Source organism: Xenopus tropicalis, chromosome 1 (assembly GCF_000004195.4).
Source record: "Xenopus tropicalis strain Nigerian chromosome 1, UCB_Xtro_10.0, whole genome shotgun sequence".
Lineage (NCBI taxonomy): Eukaryota > Metazoa > Chordata > Amphibia > Anura > Pipidae > Xenopus > Xenopus tropicalis.
In genome coordinates, this window is record NC_030677.2 from 108,199,312 (window position 1) to 108,215,123 (window position 15,812).

Sequence of the window (15,812 nt, forward strand, 5' to 3'; positions counted from 1 at the left end):
TTCTGTTACAGGTAAAGATGCATTATTTCTTGTCAAGTGATAAGCGAGTGACACATAGAACATTACAAAATGGAGGCTTAAAAGATGTAAATGAGGAATATTTACTGATATGTGAATGCCAATTTGGTAATAATTACTGACCACGTACGATAAACCCACTTTTGGCCAAGCATTCTTTCTGAAGGTATAGTTATTTTTTATGATTGACACCAAGTCACTGAGAGATGAAGCCGCATAGTAAGCAGTGGTTTTCCTTTTCCAGTAAGTGAAATGTAATGGTCAATTGGTTACAAGGAAAAAAAAAATAATAAAAAAAACAACAGGAACAAAAAATATACAGAATATAAAAATATGAAAAGACATCAGTAGTTTTACAATTGAAGACAAAGGTAAACCCAAAGTAGAAGACAAGAACGCAGGAAAATTTAAGAGAGTATAGATGTAATGACATTTATTAAAAGGCATGCTACAAACAACTAGAGTTGTTAGGAAAAGAGTAAGTATAGGTACTCAAGTCGTTTTCAGTAAATACACAAAAAAATGGCATAGAGTATACATAAATCTGAATCAACCATGCACTACGCAGTTAGAAAATATGTTTTTAATATTTGTCTTCGCTTTTCATTTTATAACACAAGTCATTGTAACATACACGGATTCTTTTTGCCCACCCACCCATTCCATTGTCACAAACAAAAGCTGGTACGGTTGCTTATCAAAATATACAAGACATGATGTTTTATTCTTATAAAAGCACTTTTACTTTAAATTGTTCCCAAAACCATCTTTTTTTCTGCCTGTTTAAAAAAAAAAAAAAAAAAAGTTACAAATATTTACAGCATTTTCTTTGAAAGTCAGATGAACATTCTTCGTAATAAAACCTCAAATAATAAGAATGGTAAATAAGCCAGCCAGCCATTTCTGGAAATACAGTACTGAAAGACTGCCCATCAATCTGTTTGCTCTTATGAGACAGCATTTTGTTCACAATTAAACTGAATTGTAATATTGTAAGGTGAAGTAGGAAAAGAACATAAGAGCTGGAAAGGCCACTTTGAATTCATTTTTTTTTTTTTATGAAGGATACATTTTTTTAAGCAACAAATAAAAAGAAAAACTATTATCAGTGACTTAATAACAACAGGACAAACATCTTTGGTCAGAGCAATGAGGTGACATTCTAGATACAGTTCGAGAATGCACTTGGTCAAATGTTGTGCTACCATGGGGCTCAAGAACAAAACATACATAAAGAAAATAAAATAAAACTACATATCAACACAGATGTTCTGCCCTGAAGAATATACCTTCTATTATACCTTTTCTAAAGCACGCCTGCATTTGAATGGGACATTCGTTAAAGTGATACTAACACCTCTATATTATATTTGATTAGCCCACTGCAGTCCTGACACTTTCTATGAGCACTGCTTTGGACCAAACATGTGGTACAGCCTGTGGGAAGTGCTAGGTTCTGACAAAGAAGAGGCCTTGTCTTATACAGATAGCAAAGTTCCTGTCTATTACAGCCTTGGTGCAGGCAAAGTGTCAGGTCTGCAGTGAGGTAGACCTTTGCATTAAATTGCACAAACCCAAAAGAAATAGTATTCAATGCTACCATTGCTTTTTGAGGAGAGCATATTTTTATTAAAATTGGACTGTTTTATTGTGTTTCACAGCTTTAAACATGGCTCAAACCTATAAAGAAGGTGGGCTTAGGGTCCAGCTTGTACTGTATAAAGAGTTAATTTTGATTTTTTTAATTCATCATCAATAATAAGTAACTTGTTGCAGGCCTTAAGATATTATAAAGGCAGCTCAACAGTGTTTATTTCCATTAAAATTAGTATACCTCCCATACAATAAAAATCAGACTAAAAATAAAACTGATATTTCACAAAAAAATGTGTGAAATTGAAGGCACATAAAAGTTGGTCCTCATTCCACCCTGCTTTTATTAATAAAGCCCTGAAAAACTAGCCTGTTATCTGAGTAGGATTTAGTTCTCTCATACAAATGGCTGACAAGCCATGGGCAGGAATAACAATCATTACATGTATCGCACAAATGATTTGCAAAATTGGTATTCTTTTCAGAGGAAAAGGCTGGATTCTGTGTATACAATGGAAACAGCAGCATTTATGACCCCTGAAGACTGATATAGATTTGTCATCAGTGGATTTTTTTAAGGTGATATGAGCAAAAAAGATAGTGCTCATGAATATACAGTTATAGTGATTTGTAAGCAATAAGGCTAATGGCACACCAGTCTGTTTTCTTCCATTGAAGAAACGACTGTGCTGTGCCATTCACTTAAACATCAACCACCTGTCACCATGAGAACAAAAGGATTTCAAGCTGGAAACCAACCACCTGAACATACAGTGAAAATGGTTACCATTAAAAGCAATGGTATAGCTCTGGGGGTGACAGTCGAAATAAAACTTTTGCTGCTGCTCCATTAGCCTAAAGCCTTGTCTTCCTACTTTACTCTCTTAAAAAGAAAATACTGGGGAGAGAAATATGTATATAAAAAGGATACAGCTGAGTGAGGGAAAGTGGCTACTGACAATGAAACCTTTACTTTATTCTTAATGCCATGGGTGACTAACTATACTAAGTTTCTCTCTTTTGTCAGTAACTGAATTTTGCCTCAGTTTCGCTAACTAGTTTTTAATTATTTTGATATTTTATGTAAGGAAAAGCAAAACTTCAATTACTGTCTCCCCTAATTAAAGTTCATGCACATATTTTGACTTTTTGATTTTGTTGTATATCCTGTCATAAAATGGCAAAACATGTCTGCTTTAAAGGAACAGAATAAATGGGAGGCGGGAGCTGAAAATAACATACAATATAAGGAAAAAGTAGTGCAGTTTTGGGTAAAGGTTTTACATAATTGTTGGAAAATATATTGGCACTTTCATGCTTACACTGGTGTTCATTCCATGTTAATCACGTGACTATTTTTTCTCCTTTATAGCAAACTAAAGGCCCTTCTTGCTTTATGGTAGAAACTGTAGATGTATAGTATACTGAAGTTATACTGAAGCTCAGAGCAACTGTTCCACAGAGCAAACAAAGATCAATTAACCTTACCTGAATAACTTATTCACATTTACTACACTGCTGCTTGGAATGCCTGTGGCAGATAGACAGCAAGTAAAATGATAGAGGCATAGCTGAGGGAAAGTACTCAAAAGCACTGAACATTTAAACTACAGAAATATATGAAATCTAGACACCTACTGTGACAGAACACCATTAAAGCTCATGTATAAATATGAAATGGTAATAAATAGAAGTAATTGTAGAATGACTGGATCACTTAGTTGGGGAACCTTTGATATCTCATTTCTGCTCTCAGCATTTATAGCCATGTACAGATACAGCAGAAAATGTCATAAAGACATTCTAAAGCACATGCTCCTTCCAACTTTTTGGCTGTTTTTGATCAGTTCCTTAAAGGGCCAACAGTATCCACCCAATAGAGGGTAGATAGCCAAACTGGGCAAGCCCAGTTTTACATCTTCTACAAGATGTAATTTACTGTAAAAAAAAAAAAAAAAGTGAAATAGAGTATATACTGGAGAAGAGTTAGTTCAAATCTATATCTCATTTATAAAATATGGAGATACAGTATTACATAGATGTTTCTAGTAACATTAGCACCCTTCTCCCAAGGACCTGATGTCCTGTGAATAAAGTTTTCCTCATACAGCCATACATACTTATGCCACACACTTTCCTCAGTTGTAGCAGTATATTTATTGCTGTAAATAGGAATGGAAGTTCAGGCCGGGCAAATTTGCCTGTAGGCAGTGTGGGCCCTTGTAACCAATCAGTAATTGTTTTTTTTCAGCCAGCTGCAGGTAGATTAACAAATGCAATAATGTGATTGGTTGCCATGGGTTACTGTCCACAGGCCAACTTGGCCAGTGTTGATAAATGACCACCACCGTTTTAAGGCTAATGGCATATCAGGCTGTTCCCCTGCCTGTGTAGGAATACAGGCAGAGAAAAAAATGATGCAAGCCAATCTGCTACTGACAAGCACAGCACTGGGCTGTTTGCACACAAAGCAGATTTGGACAGTAAATGCAGTTTCTGTGTTGAAATCCTCTCTGTGCACACAGGCCAGTACTGTGCCATTACAGCAAGAAGAGATGTGAATAGATTTGCTAAATTTGGCCTTTTCTCCCCCAGTCTTTCTGGGAGAAACAGCCTGGTGTGTCACTGGCCTAAAGGAAAAAATATCATCCCCAGAAGTTGAAAGTAATTAAGACAGGTTACTACTAGGGTACTAGTGTCCCTTTAAAAAACATTTTCTATTAGCTTCATCATATTTGTATATTATGAACTACATTTTCATCAGACATAAATAGGCTATTACTTTGATTTGGGTTGACTTATTTATACAATCACAATCTATTTAGGACACCTAACTCTTGACTGGACTACTACCCTTTTTAATGCAAATAGAAAGCCTAGTGTATGTCAAAACAATAAAAAGGTCAAATTTTAATAATAATTACAGAGGATCACAGTTTACAATATTTAAACAAAAAAGACAACACACATGTTGATAGGTGTTACAACACACAGATCAAAGCAGAAGGCAGCAAAAGTTCTTTTGGGACCTACTTAGCAAGCTCTTATTATGCTAGTAAAGAATGTCCCGTGCGTAAGGCCATGTCAGACAAGGAGGTTCTGAACCTTGGGCAGAAAATGTCCAACATCACTGTATACTGACAGATATGGTGACATGGCATTGGCCTGTTTCACACAGGCAGGGGTATCTGCATCAAAACCCACCCAAAACAGGCCCAATGCCATGCGCCGGTGGAAAACCCACCTTGTCTGACATGGCCATAGGGTAAGAGGTTTTAAGAGATCTTAAAAGTATTTAGTTTGTTTCAGTGCTGTATTTAGAAATTATTAGCATTTTAAACAATACTGTTTGCTAAATGTAATGCTTTAATTTATCCCTGCAACAAGGTCGCATAAAACTGGGCAGAATGCATTTATCAAAATTACCTATTTGGAAACACGTGAAAGGTCAAAACTAGGGAAGTAAGTTTCACTTGTGGATCTTCCAATGCCCCACTTATAAGAACAATTTGAGAAAATGGTAGACTGGACAGACCAGAATAAGAATGGATCAGTGGACACTGAGGTATACACAGATGTAGCAATGGTCAAGCAAAAGAATTGAAATCAAACAATCTACCCAACCATATCGCTTCACTTCCACTCAGAGGAAGCAAGAAAAAACCTAGGCAGAATAAGGGCTCATTTTATTAAACATTGAGGAAAACATTCAGGTTGATTTCTGAAAAAAAATATCCTAAAAACTTAAGATATTGACACATTTTCTACCATCCTCACACCCCAAAGCTGCCCAGATTTATTCAAACCAATGGGCACTTCAGCCTTTGTTAGAATAAAAATCACTCCACTTGAGAATTCTGGGGTTGTGTTAGTATTAAAGTCTTGGGTGTTTTTTCACGCAAGAAAATTCATGCAACAAATTATAAATATCCAAAAAAAAAAAAAAGCGAGAAATATTCCACAGAATTCCTCATGTATAAGATGCTATGGGAAAAAGGGAGATGCATTTTTTAATTAAGCAAGTCTTTTAGAGGTGCATTCAGAATTCAAACACAAGTTGGACAAACTGCCATCCTGCAGTACTACTTGTTATAGGAAATATTGTCCTTCAATATGTTAGCCCCCTTTCCGAATCGAGCGCTAATAAATGCAAATTATGGTTTAGTCAAAACAGATCAAGATAATAACTGTCATAGCTCTTTCTAAGAGAATACAATCATACTGAAAATTAAACAGAAAAAATAAATGCAGGTTGCTAAAAACAAAACAGCACAGCAATTCGGTAGTCATGAAAATACAATACATATGCCAATCAGAAGCAAAAAAATAATTCACAATCTCTTAATGAAGATTATAACGAACTCACACTACAACAAACACCAAATAAACCTACATATTTAAATACACCTTAAATAAGACTTAATTTAAAGAGAACTGGTTGAGAAGTTGTCTGGCCTAAGCACCGACAATATGGAATTTTAAGGCCAGAATGTTTGTCTGTGTATTCGGACTGCAACGGTCATTTTCATGCCATGCATAGTATGGGTTGCCATGCCATGCTGCTTCTGGGTTGAGTAGTGGAGGGTTTCGGGACATATACACGCAGAATCCCAGGTACCCTTTCAAGGTGCACTTAAATAAGTCATGTTAACCTTTATGACTTTTTATCAGGTTATCAGCTGAAACAAAATGAACATTTTGTTTGCGGTTTTTCTTAAATGCAGTTTTCAGATTCAAAAAAGCACAAAGAAGCTATTAAGAAGCAAAATAGGCTTCTGATGTATTCTGAAATAGTAATAAAAAGCAGTAGGGTTGGAATGTACAAACACAACCTAATGTGGGAGAAAAAAATTATTCTAAATGTCATTGGAAAACAGATTATCACTTACAGTCAGTGTTATGTTCATTATGAAATTTGATTTTATAATTATAGTGACAATGTTTAGGCCTCTTGTAACAGTACCATCTACCAACACATCATACAGTAAATGAATGCTGTTTATCTTTTCCCCACAGACAGCCAATAGCTGGTATGAACCACTTTTGGAAGGAAGACTTAAAACATTTAGCAGAAAGCCCTACTATACAAAACTTTGTGAAAAGCAATCAGCATCAATCAACTGTCCTGGTTTAAATGATAATCAGAGAAATACTTTTACTCAACTGTCAACATAACAATCCAGTAAGGCAGTACAGTCCAACTTTTTAAATACAGAGGCCAAAAAAAAATATGAAAAACATTATGTCGCACCAATAAATCCATAAAGCCCTTGGACAGTCTGGGGGCCATAAGATCACTTTTATGGGCACCTCTGGCCTGTAGGCCTCCAGCTAGACTTCAAAAAAGGAAAAAAAAAAATGAAGTAGGTAACATGGGCTCCGGACTAATGAAACTGGAAGATACTGTGTGCTGCAATTTATTTTTCAATCGACGAGCAACAGAGAACAATTGCACATGCCCATGAATGGGAAAAACACATCTTCCGGCACCACTCTTATTGCAAATGAATATCAAGCGAAAGGGTAAAAAAAAAACCCAGTGGGAAATTAATAAAATCAGCTAAGAATAAAAATAAAAAGGGCAAAGTGAATATTCTTAGTTTAGCTTTCCTGTAACAAACAAGGACCATAGGAAAATACAGGGGTGGAATTGATCAAGTGTCCCCCATGTCTAATTATAATTAGTCAAATAAAAACACCAGCCACAAAATAAAAATTACACTATTTACATTTCACGGGGGGTGCTTTCAGGTGCTGAGCAAAATGTTTTCTGCATTTTTGTAATGTTACCTGAGATCAAAATAATATTAACATACAACACTATACAAAGTAAAGTTTTATTACAGGGTCAGATAAAATTCACATGGAGCTATAATGATTCCACCCACTTTTTATCGTGTAACACTTTAATATTAATGCTTATGTATCTATCAATGATTACGTATATATAATCTTAGCATGCAAAGTTTTGGTTTTCGTTCACACAGAAATTTAGCTTGCTCAAATTGTTTGAAGTAAAGTAGATTTCTCATAGTTGGTCCATAGATATGAAAAAATACTAAAGAACTTTAGGCTTGTGGACTTTTTGCCTTTGACAATAATTTGGAGTGGAAAGTTAAACACTGTTTATTTGACAAACCATATTCAGTGCTGCTAAAAATGTCCTTAAATTGGGAACTTGATTAATTCCACCGTGTGTACTTAGACCAGCTAAGAACTCATAAGCTAAGAATCTCATATCCTTATTAAACGCCTCTACATGTTCTTGCAAACAGCAGATGCGTATACTCAGTGCTGATTTACAGACATTCATGAAGATATATTTCATAATTTTGCATTTTGTACTGTGTAAAGAAGGAGAAAGCATATTTAAGGTATCCTGAGTTATTCTAACAGCCATACGTGTACAGATAACCGTTGGGTCTTTCACAATTCTAGCCTGTAAGTTTTATTTATATTGGATTGCTTTTGACACTACAACAAAACAATGTATTGTGTGCCAATTGTATAAAGCTAGTATGCACATAAATCAGCCTCAGACAATGAAAATCACAAATTCATGGGGTTCTATCATACAGTCGAAAACGTTTTTGGTGAAATTCCATTAATGTCTCGAGGCATGTGCAGAAAAATTCTGTTACATTAATTTAAAGCCTACTTGAGCTTCTGTATTCACACAGTTTTAGTTTTTCACATGGTGGTTATCAAACTGGACCTGGAAAAACAAAAACAAAAAAACAGCAGAATATGTGCAGGGTTATTGTCCATTTGCAGGCACGTCATCTGCTAGTAAAGCAAATAAGCATTTCAGACTTACTCGTAGACAAGGAAAAAACTGAACACACAACATTTAGTATAGGGAATCAAAGAATAGAAATAATCTCTCTCACCAAGCCCACAATACAATTTTTAGAGATACTTAAGAAAATAATCTAACCTATTATTCATTATAAGCACATTATAAGGCACATAAGTAAATTAAGTACACAGTAAATATTATTTAAAGTATTTAGTTACTATAGTGGTACAAAAAACCTTGAGGTTTAAGTCCATTTTTTTTTTTTTAACGTTACCAAAAATAATTTTTAAAAATCCATCAAATCAAATGATAGACCTGAATAGTTTCCTCAAGACTGTAAACTTCTTATTCAAAAAAACTGAAAAGAATAATCATGATTTTCTTCATGAAGTGGCCCTATTCATTTTGTTCCAAGACCAGTGTTACACAACACAATATTATGGTTTGTACTGCTTTCAAATTAAACATGCAGACAACGCTGTCTTTAAATTTAGTATTTATCTGTTATCTTAGTTTCAACATAATAAATTATCATTAAACAAAGGTGTGCTCATGATAGGAGAGCTTAAAATGAAAAAATAATCTGTGGACTTACACAGAGAAAAAATATATGCCACAACTGGCATAAAAAATACAACTGATAAAAAGTTTACATAATTGTATTTCTGCAAGCACCATTTCATTTGAAGATTGGTTCACAGACCAAATGTTGTAAAAAGTGTTTAGGAACATTATTACTAAACTACATTCTGTAGTGTAGTGAGCATTATGATAAAACCCCTAGAAGGCAATATATTTGATAAAATCGGATTATATCCTAATTATCTAGGTATACATTCATAATGCTCTGCGTAAGAAAGAGGCAGCTGGGAATAATTTAAACAGAAGATGATGAGAGAAAGCTGTGATCTCACTGCCACAGAAATGTTAGAATTAAACAAAATTAGAATAAAAGTTAGAACATCTGGGTGATTGTCATATAGATGTTGCATAAAGCTATATTGGAACAAAAAATGAACAGGTCATTTAAGAGTAAGCATTGAAAAAAATGCATTTTGGAGATTGGAGATTTTTCACAAAATGTAGAATTTACAGTTTTCACTGGTGGCAAGTAGATTATTTCATGTCTTGAGGTTTCTGCATTGTTTAGTCAGTGTTTACATGTGTACGCTTTTCTCCTTGTTACAGAAGTTCAGTAATAAGAGGCAGCATTGGCCTAGCATCTTAGCCTTTTTCTTAGGGCATTTGCTGAAACAGTGTTCCAGTCTAAAAAAGTGAGTGTGTAAATGTAGGGCCAGAGTTGAGAAAATTAAATTCAGATCATCGATTTGGAGAAAGAGACACGTAGGTGGTGGTTCTCTCCCAGGTCATGGTTGTGCAGTTCTATTAGAGCCAAGATGGCTTCTTCCACAGATCCAAGCTGAATAAGAGCCATCTTTCTATCTTTCCTTTAGAAGAAGAAAAAAATGTCACATAAACATTTATTTATAAATAGACATACTCCAAAATACTGATTTTTTAGAACAAAGAAAAAATACAATTTGAAAAAAAAATATAGGTAAAAAGGTAACTGTATAAAAAGTTATAACATTAACAACAATAAAATGTGGTATTGCATGCACTAAATGAGAATGCTATTTATTACCCCCCTTCACATTGAAATAACTTCCAAAACTCTAATTGGACAATGTTAGGCAATGTTTTAGGCCTCATCAGAATCCCCAAATCTAAGTTTAAACCATGCACACTTTTGGGTTAGCTTTTTGGACAAGTAAAAACGCATACAACAGACCCCATAACCTTGAGGGGCTTAGGGAAGAGGGGGCCAGACTAATTGAGGGGTATGCTATACAGGGCCAGTGTGACTCCAGTTTCCATCCCTTAGTGAGTGAGAACATGCATGCACACTTGAGGGAAAGCACAGCTGAATGTTGGCAGGGAGTTGTTTCTCTGTAAATCATGGCTTAAGATAGAGTGCCTGAAATAATTTTTGCAAAGGGTGGCACCAGCGAAGGCAAGTTACACCACAGTGAATATCATACTTTGTGCTATTGTTTTAAAGAAACACTCTTATTGATATGACATAATTACTGATGTACTGACAAGGGATGTCATAACAATTACAGGACACAAACAAATTGCATGTCCATGTAAACAATTTCTACTCAAGGTGCTCAAATTTAGTTTTACCCCTCAATACACTAGAACAGTGATGATCTCAACCCAATTACCCATTACAACTTTCTCCAGCACTGTGCGTACCAACACCCACAAATGCTGATACTCTTCAGTAGTTATGGGCAGGCTCATCGAAATCATAAAAGATTTCAGAGACTCTGTTCAGGGTATGGAAGGATTAAACAAAGATGTGAAAAATGGAAGCGGGTGTAAACAGGTGCAGCAGTGGAGTAAATGGGGGAAGGACCAAAGGGAAAAACATCACAGTAGAAAAGTGGGGAGCAGAGTAAAGGAAAGCGGGTGATGGTGGGAGGACATAAGAGGAGGGGTAAATAATTCAAATAGAAAGTGTTTAAGAATAGCAAATATAATAAAAAGTAAGTAAGATCAAAGATAATGGATAAAGGAGATAAAAAAACAAAGGGATAGTGAAGGAAGCGTGTAAGAGACAAGTGAAAACAGAAATAAAAGCAGAAAGCAAGGAACAACACATGTGAATGTCAGTAGGGTATGGTATATTTTATTTACAACCTCTCTATTTTAGTTCCTGTACTTAACAATGCTGAAGGGCTGTTGCTCAGGTATCTCTACTAATGTTTTATCTGTAAATTGTGGAGTGGTCTACTGGGGAGAGGACAAAAAGTGGGTGTAAGAAAGGATATGATACATTTTCTTTAAGCTATGTATTTCAACTACAGAGTGAAATACAATGAGATAACAGAGAAGATACAAAAAAAATTAAATGTACTTACTGAAAAAATTTAAAACCCTTGACTGAGCATCCAGTACTTGCAAATAGTCTTTTAAGGTCTTCATCAGTGACTAAAGGCCTTTAGGGGAAAGAAATATTAAACATATGAAAAATAATTGTACTAGGACACAAAGGGGCAGATTTATCAAAACCTGAGATTAGAGCTCACCGCAGAAAAACTAATCTACTTTTTATTCAAATCTATGGAATTTTTAGAAGCAAATTTATCAGGTGAAAGTTAGAGTTCACTATTTGACAAATATGCTTCTAAAAATTAATTGAATAGAAAGTTGGTGAAGTTTTCTGTGGTGAGCTCTCATCTCACATTTTGATAAATCTGCCCCATATTTTTCCACTACTCTGGAGTTTCTTAAATATGAATTATTTTTAAATATTAATCTTTAAGATCTTAGGGCACAGAGTTTTTTTCAGTTGCTTTGATTGTTGTGTTTGCCATAGTTAAAGATTTTCAGTGGTTTAAAGTTGTTAGTAAATGTACCCTGCAAATCCCTACAATCCAGTGAGTAATTGCTTTAAAACTGCAAATATTTCTAGATATATCAGCAATTAGAATTTTTATTTAAACGGTCTAAAAAAACTCAAAACACTGTAGACATGCAAGGAAATTCCTGCAAAAAAACATGCTTTACTTGACAATAAACATATCTTTGATCTATCTTCTAGAATTTATCTTTTTAATCATTAAAAAGAGAGGAATAAGTTTCCTGGAAACGTACGGAATGTTGGACAGATGCAGCGTTGCAGAGGGAGGAAATATATTTTGGAAGTTCTTTGAGCCTGGCTTCTTAAAACGGTGCAGTGGGCTGTTTGTGTAATCCTTGGTTAGACCTTGGTCCTCATGTCCCTCCCGAGGAAGCTGAACAGACTGGTGCTTTGAGAGGGTAATCCGAAGAACTCTTCCATGAAGTCTTTGTCCATTTAGATGACTCATGGCTTAAAAAGACACACAAGACTATTTTGGGATGCCATTCAACAAACCTCAGATAAAAGAACTACCATGATTAAAAACAAATACAGATATTCGTTTTCACGTAATTAAAGGGCACCTATTACTGAAAAAAACGTTTGCTATGATAGGTTAATAAAGCGTGCACTGCAGTTGGGGGAAACAATACTATTTTGCCCAAAAATGTTCATAGCGGATGGCCATGTTTGGTAATACGCGTGCTAATAATAAGCACGTTTCCCGGCTCATTACATTCATGCGTGCTGCTCGTTACATGTATAATTGTTCCCCAACAAGGTCACCTGCTCTGAAAGGTCTGTTTCCTTCTACCATAGTCCAATCCAGCAGTAAAGTGTGACTGAAGTTTAACTGCCCCCACTAAAAAGATATATTAGATTTGTCAATGAAAATCAGCTTGAAACCAGCTTCTGCATAAAGAGGGATTGAAGAGAAACAGATGCTGAGAGGGACAGTGAAGAGTTTTTTCAAAAACGGTACAGAATTTTTAATTGATTATATTTAGAAATGTTCTGATAGTTCCCCTTTAAGTCCATTCCTTAGTGCATTCTAAGAAGCCTATCTCCAGTCACTGAAAGCTTTTAGGTACCTTAGTTTTAACATAATACTGCATTTGACTTTATCTGTAGAATTTTTTTTGTTACAGCAACACACTTCTACCCGCCTCCGCAAAAACCCATTGCATATCTGTTTTATACAGTTTATTCTTAACTTCTCTTTCTATTTGCAATGGCTGTTTAGATTGATATAATCTTCCCCACACTTTACCGTGGTGCACGTCTGATGGGAAAATTAAACCTGCTTGACTGCCTTCATGTCTATGAAATGCTATTACTTAGCACTTAATCTAGAAACTATAACGGTTTTATACATCCAAAAATCATCCAAAATCATCCAAATTCGCAATTTGCAAATTGTACCACAGCAAATTGCACCTAGACGATTATATCCATATGTACAAAACAGTCCTTTAAAAGGTAAAAGGTAATTAAAGATAGACTGTAAATACAGTGGACATTCTGTCCAAAAATATATTAACAAAACTGTATAGTGAATAAAGAGTATAGTATATAATCTTTATTAAGGAGTGAACATTAAGTACCTACCAAGTTGTGCTTGGGTTGCATCTGTCATCTGCACCAACGCATTTTCTTTTTTGTTGAATAATATCTTCACACGCTGGACATCTCCATAGACTCCTTGACACACAAATTTTAATACAGATTTAATTTATACAGTGTGTAAGACAATTTTTGTGTAAAAACAACTACTACCAAGATGACAAAATTTAAATATGTAAAAAGAGTTCAATGATGAACAGGTTTTAAGAGCTTACCAAACAAGATAAACAGCCCATGAGGTAAGATAGCCTGTGAAATGAATAAATAATTATAAGCAAGAGGGATTTTTATTTGAGGTTTATAAGGCATAATCATATTTTCATAACACTGTTAACCACTTAAAAAGACTTACATACATCAATAACACAAAACCCCTTTTTAAAATACACCCTGGCCCCTGCAAATAATTATAAGCAAGAGGGATTTTTATTTGAGGTTTATAAGGCATAATCATATTTTCATAACACTGTTAACCACTTAAAAAGACTTACATACATCAATAACACAAAACCCCTTTTTAAAATACACCCTGGCCCCTGCCACCAGGTAGTAGTGGCCAAGTCTGGTGGCAAAGCTGGGTGTGTGTGTTTCTGTCCTTAAAGACTGACACATGCATTTGCTTATCAGGTGGGAAAGAGGATTTTTGGGGGCTGCGCCTAAGGCAACACCTGGTATTGAAGAGGAAGCAATGCTTGTAAGGGCAGGGGGGTAGATATATTAATTGTAAAGCACTGTGCAATATGTTGGTGCTTTATAAATATAAATATGTGTTAATAGAAATATTAATACCACTTCTCATGCATTTATACTGACAACAGAAGACCTTTAAGGCCTTACCACCAATTAGTTGCACAAGCATGAATTAAATGATCAATACTGTTATATAGCTATCATTGCTTTGATTCCTAAAATCCCTATGAGCTGTGTTAACCAGTATATCATTTTAAAATTTGATAAAGCTATGGCTCCCTCAAGTGGCCAAATCAGAGACTCTAGCATTGAGTATGGAGAACCCTATGGTGATATTAACCTATGTTAGAAGATATGTAATACAGTACATAGTACATACAGTTAGGGAACAGACATATGTTTTATTAAAGAGGAGAAAATAATTTATTCTTTGTCTAGAGGAATCACATCATGTCTAGGTAGAGCTCAAAAGTTTCTCTATTTGTACCTGTTGTGCTTTCCAGATTGTGTCTGGCTAGCACTCTATTCTCTAAAAGGAGCTTTACATAGACACAATCAAAGCGGCACAAAGGGATTTATTCGCACTCTTTGCTTTTTGCCTTTCCACAGTACAAAAAGTGAACCAAAGACAACAGAAGGTACAATATTTATACAGTAAGGGGCTGTGATATGAGTGAGAGGAGGGAGAGGGGCGTTGGGTAAAAGCCACAGACTGAGTTGGAAACAAGAAGCTGCTAAAAACTGGGTGGGGGTGCTATTCTCCATTGTGGATAATCCATTTTAAGGTCAGATCTGTGGCCAAACTGCTGCTGTTAAACAACTCCACCAGCTCGGGAGACGCTGAGAGTGGTAGTTTAGCAACACTCTGATGGCCCCTTGATGAATTTGTTGCTTTAAATTCAATTGACTACTTTATAATAAATTCAATATTCTTGCCATTATTCCTGTCACTAATCAGTAGTACACTGTTACGGTGGCTCTTTCCCTTTAGAAAAAATAATGTAGTACTGTATGAGTCTCTAAATGAATTTCAAGTGGTCTATTCCTACATGCTATAAAGGTTCCAGTATTGAAGTGTACTTACATCAGGGTTTAGGTTGCTAACCAACAGCACAGAATGACCTGGAATTGCAGTCATGCCAGGGATGGCCATACGCCCAGTGATGGCAGAAGTGGTAAGAGCAAGAGGTCCAAGTCCTGGCACACCTGGAACTGAAAGTCCTGTAGAGAAAACAATCTATTAATATGAATATTTTTTAAATAGCTGATAAACATAAATTTGCTATAATTTAGGAATCTTAAAACTCTTTTAAGGATACATTAGTTTTTAATTACCATCAGATAATTCATGCAGTCAGCATTGTAAAACCATGTAAGAGTGCAAGAGCAAGAGCATGGTAGTGTGTCAAGTTTAGCATCAACAAAGACCTGCTTGTCTGGGGATATCACTAAACTAGCAGACTATCCTCAAGGCTGGCCAAGGCTGGCTAATATGATCATATTGAAGCATATGGAGGCCTATACAGACCTGCTGGAAAAGAAAGGTATAAATCAGCTTTCCAGCCTTTGTTTGACTAGATTTTCTAACTGCATGATAAATATCTGGTCAGTATTCAGCCAGATATCAGTCAAACTGGCCTCATACAGGGGTCAAACTGCAGACTTGGTCAGGAGAGG

General features: G+C 35.4%; 1 protein-coding gene across 10 annotated transcripts in view; it reads right to left on the reverse strand.

The window, feature by feature from the left end:
• Positions 1-434: 434 nt before the first annotated feature.
• The window catches only part of ptbp3 (polypyrimidine tract binding protein 3), a 129,937-nt gene continuing 114,559 nt past the window's right edge, over positions 435-15,812 (reverse strand). For 9 of the 10 annotated variants that reach the window (XM_012956445.3, XM_012956417.3, XM_012956431.3 and 6 more), the window contains 6 exons: positions 15,220-15,356; positions 13,661-13,694; positions 13,431-13,523; positions 12,077-12,293; positions 11,341-11,418; positions 435-9,858 (listed from right to left, as the gene is read on the reverse strand). In XM_012956445.3, the coding sequence (XP_012811899.1) occupies positions 9,726-9,858; positions 11,341-11,418; positions 12,077-12,293; positions 13,431-13,523; positions 13,661-13,694; positions 15,220-15,356 (692 nt within the window). In that variant the 3' untranslated portion in view covers positions 435-9,725. 10 annotated transcript variants of the gene reach the window in all.